The following is an 8,448-nucleotide window of genomic DNA, read 5'->3' as shown; positions in this document are numbered from 1 at the left end:
AGAAAATTAAGAAAGATGTCAAATGAGGCATAGGAATTTTATAGATTATTCACATAGACATCTGTGGTCCATTTTCTGTAAAGAGTGTGGATGGTTATGATTCATTCATAACATTCATAGATGATTACTCCTGTTATGGCTACATTTATCCAATCAAAGAAAGAACAGAAGCATTGGATAAATTTAAGATATTTAAGGCAGAAGTTGAAAACCAACACAATTTAAAGATTAAGATAGTCAGGTCCGACCATGGGAAGGAGTACTACGGTCGGCATACCCCATATGGTCAAGTTCATGGACCTTTTGCAAGGTTCTTATAGGAGAATGGCATAGTAGCCTAGTATTCTACACCGGGCAAACCTCGATAGAATGGAGTAGCTGAAAGACACAATCGTACCCTGATGGATATGGTGCACAGTATGATAAGTTACTCCACCTTACCGTTGAGCCTGTGGATGGAGGCGTTAAAAACTGCCATTCATATTCTCAATCGAGTACCAAGTAAGTCGGTGCCCAAAACACCGTATGAGTTGTGGACAGGAAGAGTACCCTCACTAAATCACTTACATATGTGGGGGAGTCTCGCTGAGGCTAAAGTATTTAACCCAAATATTGGGAAGCTAGATCCCAAAATAGTAAGTTGCCATTTTATTGGCTACCCAAAAAAGTCAAAAGGTTTTCGTTTCTACTGTCCAGACAGACATACAAAGTTTGTGGAAACAAGACACGCTGTCTTCCTAGAGGATGAAATGATGAGGGGAGCATGGTAGCTCGAGAAATTGACCTTGAAGAGAAGCGGGTGTATGCGCCCACTCCGATGATTCATGAACTATTTTTCTCACTACATGCTGTCGCTGCACCGACAGTGCAAGATACTGTGGTGCCAGCACCTGTTGTTATTCCGCCTATAGCAACAACGAATGACGATGAGGAACATGTTCTTTAGGATCCTATAGAACCTATTGCCACACATGAGGGAGAGCAACAACAGCCTCAAATAGAAGATATGCCAAATGTGGAGGCCCCTAGAAGGTTTCAAAGAGTTAGAAAATTGGCTATTCCTGCTGACTACTGAGGAATTTCAAATGGAGGATGATCCCACCTCAATTGAAGAAGCCATGAGAAGTGATCATTCATCAAAGTGGCTTGAGGCCATGGAAGATGAAATGAAATCAATAAATGCCAATAAAGTTTGGGACTTGGAGATAATTCCTAAAGGAGCCAAAACAGTAGGCTGTAAATGGGTCTACAAAACAAAACTTGACTCTTAAGGGAATATAGAGAGATATAAAGCGCGACTTATAGCAAAAGGCTTTACGCAAAGAGAAGAGATTGATTACAATAAGACCTTTTCTTCAGTCTTATGTAAGGATTTCTTCAGAATCATAATGGCATTAGTGACACATTATGATTTAGAATTACATCAGATAGATGTAAAGACAATATTTCTCAATGGGGACTTGGAGAAAAATGTTTACATAGCACAACCGAAAGGTTTTGTCATGGAAGGAAAAGAACGAATGGGATGCCGCCTAAAGAAATCTATTTATGGATTAAAACAAGCTTCAAGACAGTGGTACTTAAAGTTTGATCAGACAATAAGGAATTTTTGGTTTAAAGAGAATATTGAGGATAATTGTATCTATGCAAAGTTTAAGAATGAGAAGTTTATCTTCCTTGTCCTGTATGTGGATGACATCTTACTTGCTAGTAGTGATGTCAGTCTACTACTAGAGACAAAGAAGTTTTTATTCTCAAAATTTGATATGAAAGATCTTGGTGAAGCTTCGTTCATTCTAGGGATCGAGATTCACCGAGACAGAAGTAAAGGGGTATTAGAACTGTCACAAAAGACATACATAGAAAGGGTCTTAAAGAAATTCAGTATGCACAAATGTAGTCCCTCACCTGCTCCTATAGTCAAGGGCGACAAATATGGGGATTTTTAATGCCCCAGGAAGCAATATGAGATCGATCAAATAAAAGCGGTTCCATATGCTTCAGTTGTTGGAAGCTTACAATATGCTCAAGTATGTACGCGCTCTGACTTGGCATTTGTTACCGGGTTACTTGGCAGATTTCAGAACAATCCTAGAACAGAACACTGGAAATTAGTAAAGAAAGTCTTACGTTATTTGCAAGGAACGAAAGACCTCATGATGACGTATAGAAGATCTGATTCACTCCATATAGTGGGATATTTAGATTCTGATTATGCGGAAGATGATAGAAAATCCACGTCTTGATATGTATTCACTCTCACAGAAGGAGCTATTTCATAAAAAAGCTCAAAGCAAACTGTCACTACATCGTCCATAATGTATGCCGAGTTTGTAGCGTGTTATATGGCAACGGGGCAGGTGAACTGGCTAAAGAAGTTCATACCCGGTTTGAAGGTGGTTAACGACATCTATAGACCACTTAAGTTATACTACGATAATAATCCAGCAGTACAGTATGCTCACAACAATAAATCAAGTGGTACTGTCAAACACATTGACATAAAGTATTATGTTATGAAAGATAAATTCCGGGATCATGTCATAAGTCTTGAGCATATAAGTACCAAAAAGATGCTCGCGGATCCGCTTACAAAAGGCTTACCATCCAACGTAGCGTGTTCAGAGAACATGTAGCCGGCATGGGTTTAAGGGAAAGTCTATAATTCCTGGACAAAAAAAGGCACAAAAGTTAAGTATCTATTTCAGAACAGAGTGGTGTGTTGTAGCTGTTAAATCTATCGGCAATTGACCGTGACGATGAAACATGCTCTATGCACTAATCTGTAATGGAATAAACAAAAGTAAATGATATGAAATTGAAAGATGGTAGGAGATCAAGGAGGAGATTGTTAGATTGATCTCTAATCCTAAACTGGGCCCAACTGCCTAGTTGGGCCTTTGATCCGCGCCCTGATCGAGGGCGCCCAGCCCACTATGGCTGGAAGGCCTCTGTTACACTGCACAATAAATAGAGGTGGGGGCCGATGGCTCAAGTCACGAGGTTCGTCTGAGCCGAGCTCCCCACCGACAAACTCTAATCCGATCTAGATGACGTGCAGCCAGTGATGGGAAGCCACCAGCCGCGCCGCCACCCGTCTTCCCCGACCATCGCTGCCCTAGCGCATGCATCGACTCCATGGCGGACACGAGCGGATCCTCCTCCACTACGGTGTCAAGTTTGACACGTCCATCTTCTACCCTTCACTTTCTCTCGTTCTATCTACTGTTACTGCACTGGTAGATGTTCTAGGATTCATGATTCTATTCAACAGCAAGTACCCAGCTAGATCTGTGCTCCTAGTAATTCGATAAATTTAACACTACCCGCTGGCCTCTGATTATAGGAGCGAGTCCAGCAAACATCGGTCAGAAACTCACCATCGAGTCATAAGCAATGTGGAAACAACACAGTATATGATCGAGAAAAAAGAAACAACACAGTGTGAGGAGTCGAGGCGAAGGATGTACTACACTGATGAGGAATAGAGGAGGATATAAGATATATGTTGAATCTGTCAATTGATTGATGTGCACTGTGTTCCTCTGTCAATTGTTCATGTGGTTGTCACTTCAAAATAGTGAGCATATTATGCATTTATCTTAACTAGCCTTATTTGCTACTGCTACTACTGAATTTTGTTTGAAAAATTGACAATAATTGTTGCCCTTACCTTCAGTCAAATGTGAGAACTGAGAACTTATTTACTAGTGCATATCCATCTTGTTTACTTGATATAGGTTAGCGCATGGTTAAACGACTCTGCAGATCCTCTTCTGATCAACCATCATCAATTGTCGAAGTATTGAAACTATGCAAGGTCCATAATCTCAAATTCTGTACCAGGCAACAAAGCGTAGGATTCATAACAAAATATGTACGTATGCAGGAAGGCAACAACAGAGCATCCAACAACACACGCGAAGAACTGACAGCTAACTCAGGCGTAGGCTTCCGGCACGAGCCGTGGCGTGACGACGGCGCGGAGCGGCACAGCCTTAGGCAGCGCGAGGCCGAACGTCTCGCTCATGTCCACCTTCTCCTCGCCGTCAGGCAAGCTCCAGTCGAACGCGTGCAGCAGCGTGCCCAGGAAGTACTGCACGAACACCATGCCGGCCAGCTTCCCGGCGCAGATCCTCCTGCCGGCGCCGAACGGGATGAGCTCGAAGCAGTTCCCCATCGGGTCGACCTTCTCCGCCCCGCCGCCCGGCAGGAAGCGCTCGGGCCGGAACTCGAGGGGCTTCTCCCACGCCGCCGGGTCGCGGCCGATGGCCCAGATGTTGATGAGCAGCCGGGTGTTGGCCGGGACGCGGTAGCCGTCGACGTCGTCGCAGGCGTCGAAGGAGAAGTGCGGGAGGCTGAGCGGGGTGGACGGGTGCAGCCGCATCGCCTCCTTGCAGACGGCCTGCAGGTAGGGGAGGCTGGGCAGGTCCGACTCTTCCAGGCGGCGGCCGCGGCCCACCACGCGGTCCAGCTCCTCCTGCGCGCGCGCCATCACGGACGGGTTCTTGAGCATCTCCGCCATCGCCCACTCCACGATGATGGACGACGTGTCCGTGCCCGCCGTGAACATGTCCTGCAAAGCAAAGCGTCGCAATCAAACATTAGTCCAGCAACACTGCTTCAGAACAGTTTTTGTTACGGCCAAGCAAAGCACAGTGTAGGTGTAGCTCATTTGTGAAGATATTGACCAGCACATGCGTGCATGTAAAGATATTGAGTTCTTGATGAATGCAGGAGCACCAATCAAGCTGACCACAAAGGCACAGCCCACATTCACAACAGAGTCAGTATATATGATGTTATGTTGAGAGCACTGTTTTTCCAACCTTATACTGAAACATTAGTGGTTTGGTTGCTTGAGTCATTGTGCCGACTAGATTCAACAATGTTAGTGTTGACAGTCACCAATAATCACAACTCACAACCAGATGTTGCCTTAAGCCATTTACAGATTTCAATTCTTTGCTTGATTAATTAATTATTCTGACTACCAATTCTTCTAGGAAATGACATAATAGCATGATCCAGGGGTTACATCGTCTATCACGTTGTTAACTACTCCAACATTCTAAAGACTTACAAAGCTGTCATTCGCGTTCTGGTAACATATCACTTTGTTAAAATGTCAGTCTTTTCCCTTTCGGTTCGCATATATCATCATCCCTATATCCGACGTCTACAAAGCGTGAACATTAAGCTGAAACGTCATAAGTGTGGTTGGAGCACAGGAGTCCAATGTCGTTTTCCTGATTAAATCTTAACTGCTTCACTTATTTTTAATTCATAAAGAATCTCGAGGCTTTCACTGAATAATTTATATGTGATTTTGGACCCCATCTTAGAAATAATAAAAACAATAATTCTATAAAAGTTGACTCAATAAGATCTTTGGAGGCACTTTCATATTGTTTTTTTTCCAAAAAAGAGAACACCTGTTTATCCTTAGAGCTTATTTTGAAATTGTATAATTTTTCATACATTCTCATTCCCTTAGGAAATGAATTCCCTAGCATATCTATGCCACCACTTTTCTAGTTTTTCTTAGAACTACTACCTAAATTTTCTTTAGAAAATGTATAACTTTGGGTTTCTACTATTTATGTATCGATAGATTTTTCTTTGGGTGCAAAATATGATGGGGAAATGTTTTCCCTACAGTTTTTAGTTCTATTCGCACGAACTAAAATCCTAGGGAAACATGCAGATTCTAGCTAGCTAGTAGTGGTTCCAATATTTCTAGATTTCCTTAAACTACTTTTTGTGTATTGATAGATATTTTATTGGTGGAATTTGTTGGATCTGTATGTTATAGCCTAACAAAAAAAATGTTCCAACAAAGTAGAGATCGAAATCAATTGTTTTTCACTTTTCCTAATGGTCAGATGCCTGCCTTCATTTTTCCTCCATTCAACTAAATCTCAGCCTTACATGTTCATGAACCAACGGTGAAGATTGTTGCCTGAAAACATACTATATTTCAGGCATCCATTGTTTTTTTTTTTGTCAGTATACCCACTATTTCCACCGTGAGAACAAGGAGACGGGGGGTGAATATAGGTTGGATTAAATCTTATGTTCTCTCGGCAGCTAATTAAGAGGTAGTGATCCCTATATATTTTTATCTAAAAATATATAGTAAGCATCTTTTCATAAAACCATGGCAATGGCATAACCGGTATATATGCATTCTACTCTTCACAACGGTTAGCAATTAATGTTTGAAACATATTTTGCTCTAGTAATGTTTGAACCAAACAAGCCATGAGCTATCACCATCATATCATGGAGGACTCAAAACCCTGCAGGCCCCACCATCGCATCAGTTCGAGAGTCTGATTTTGATATTGTCTTTCCAACAACTCCACTACCAGCTTCACCTAACACGCTGAGCTTTCGGTCTCAGTGCCCCGTTAGGTCAGGTGGCTACTAGCTTAGCTTAGCTCCCATGTCACGCCACGATGCCGTGCACTTTATTTTCAGCACAGAGTCAGTTACCAACGATCGATTACTGTGCTAGTAGAACATATTTGCAGCTATGACGGATTATTAATTAGTTAGTTAGTTACTAAGGAAAGCAAAGCAAGCATTTAAAATGTAAATGCATGAAGAGAGGTTGGGGGTGAGGAAAAAGAGAGCTTACGAAGATAAGGCCCTTGATGTTGACCTCGGTGATGGTCTCGCCGCTCTCGTCGGCGGCGCCGGCGTCCATCGTGGCGCGGAGCCTGTCGACGAAGTCCTGGCAGCCCCGGCGCGCGCGGTCCGCGGCCATCGCGGCGTGCTCCGCCAGCAGCTTGGTGATGAGGCCGTCGAACTGGTGGTGGACCCGCCGCAGCTTGGCCTGCACGCCCTGCAGGTCCAAACGCGCCAGCGCTGGCACAAAGTCGCTGATGTTGAACATGCCCGTGCCCGTCAGCAGCGACATGATCATGTCCTTGTACCTGCACGCAGCACGCAGCACGCATCTATGATATCAGCATTACATGTTTAGATGAAAAATACTTAATCAGTTTTGTTTTTCCATGCATGAAAAATCCCAAGATTCTACTTGTTATTCGTCGAGGGGCCGTTTCGATCGCTCTTTTCGCTTTCATAGGTGAGAGACTCTCTGCACTGACAAGGACATTCCGGCTAAATGTCAGTAGTCAGTGTCAGTGCTCGTCATGCCGATTCTTTAGTCTTCACATACGTACCGATGATAGCAGCTTCCTAGCTGAACTGCTCAATTTTTCTTTCCACATAAACGGTCTAGTGGTGTTCCGTCGAGCATTGCACTAATTAACCATAACTATTAACTAGTTCAACTGATCTCACTAGTTCGATTAAAAGATATTGTAAACTTCATCCAAACTTAAGGCGCCCCGATAATCATGAAGTTGGAAGAAAAATATGTGCTTTTCTTTCCAAATGAACTTGAATTGTATGCCTTATATATGGTCATTGTCTCATTGACAGGATTTCATGCAGCTCTGATGCTCACCTGTTGGAGTCGTCCCCCTGCGCGTCGAACACCCGCTTGCTCAAGGTTATCTGCCCGACGATATTGGCGAGCGCGCACACGAGCAGCTCCGGCACGACGACGGGCCGCCCGGCCGCGGCTGCCTCCGCCACGCCGCGCAGCAGGTGGCCGGCCTCGTCGCGCCGCACGCACGCCCAGTCCGCTAGCGCGCGCGCCCCGAGCAGGTGCACACTGGCGAGCTTCCGCATCAGCTTCCACTTGGGCCCGTAGTCCGCGAACACCATGTTCTGGCGACCGTACGTGATGTCCGCGGCGCTCGCCACCGCCGGCCGGTTCGCGTACTTGGCGTCCAGCGCCTTGAGGAACGTCCGCGCCGCGCACGGGGACGACGCCACCACCACGCCCGTCGTGCCCATCTTCAGGTACATGATGGGCCCGTACTTGCGCGCCAGCGCGGCCAGGCCGGCGTGCGGGGCTGGGCCGACGAGTGGCAGCGCGCCGAGGATCGGCAGGCCCGGTGGCCCTGGCGGGAGCTGGTCGCCGCGGCGCCCGGAGGAAGGGGCGGCAGAAGAAGGGTGCAGCAGGGAGCGGAGAGCGACGTGGAGGAGGAGGCAGAGGAAGGCGCAGGAGAGGACGACGGGATCGGCGCACAACGCGGCGAGCTTCATTGTGGCGTGTAACTACTGTGCTAGCTAGCTAGGGAGGAGAACCTGCCCAAGCTAAGGATGCCTCTCCGCGAGCACGACGGCTTTTATGTCGGTGATGAGGCACTGTGTACTCGAAATCTCGGGACCGTTCTTTATCTCTAGACGAGCTATCACTACGGGAAACAAAACATTTCCCAAGGGTTAAAAATCGGCCACTCGGTAAATAATTCTTCGTCGAGTGCTGGGTACTCGGTAAAAAAAGGCACTTGGCAAAGGACTTCTTTGCCGAGTGCCAGGCTCTCGGCAAAATCTCGGTACTCGGCATAGACTGCCCCGTGTAAC

The 8,448-nt window shown here is 45.7% G+C and overlaps 1 protein-coding gene across 1 annotated transcript; it reads right to left on the bottom strand.

The window, feature by feature from the left end:
• Nucleotides 1–3,774: 3,774 nt before the first annotated feature.
• Nucleotides 3,775–8,230, bottom strand: LOC136531843 (flavonoid 3',5'-hydroxylase 1-like). Its single transcript, XM_066524484.1, has 3 exons — nucleotides 7,481–8,230; nucleotides 6,644–6,941; nucleotides 3,775–4,576 (listed from the first exon to the last, which is right to left on the bottom strand). The coding sequence occupies exons 1-3, from the start codon at nucleotides 8,125–8,127 to the stop codon at nucleotides 3,941–3,943; spliced, it is 1,581 nt and encodes a 526-aa protein (XP_066380581.1). The 5' UTR covers nucleotides 8,128–8,230; the 3' UTR covers nucleotides 3,775–3,940.
• Between the last annotated feature and the right edge of the window lie 218 nt (nucleotides 8,231–8,448).

The sequence above is a fragment of the Miscanthus floridulus genome, chromosome 2 (genome assembly GCF_019320115.1).
Source record: "Miscanthus floridulus cultivar M001 chromosome 2, ASM1932011v1, whole genome shotgun sequence".
Taxonomy (NCBI): Eukaryota; Viridiplantae; Streptophyta; class Magnoliopsida; order Poales; family Poaceae; genus Miscanthus; species Miscanthus floridulus.
This window is presented reverse-complemented; position numbering and strand designations above follow the sequence as displayed.

Bases quoted from the DNA above. Each gene is read 5' to 3' on its own strand.
- LOC136531843 (XM_066524484.1), bottom strand. From the start codon at position 8,127: ATGAAGCTCGCCGCGTTGTGCGCCGATCCCGTCGTCCTCTCCTGCGCC. The intron at 6,942-7,480 runs GTGAGCATCAGA...TGCTGCGTGCAG, and splicing joins CAGGGGGACGACTCCAACAG to GTACAAGGACATGATCATGT. The intron at 4,577-6,643 runs GTAAGCTCTCTT...TTTGCTTTGCAG, and splicing joins ACATCAAGGGCCTTATCTTC to GACATGTTCACGGCGGGCAC.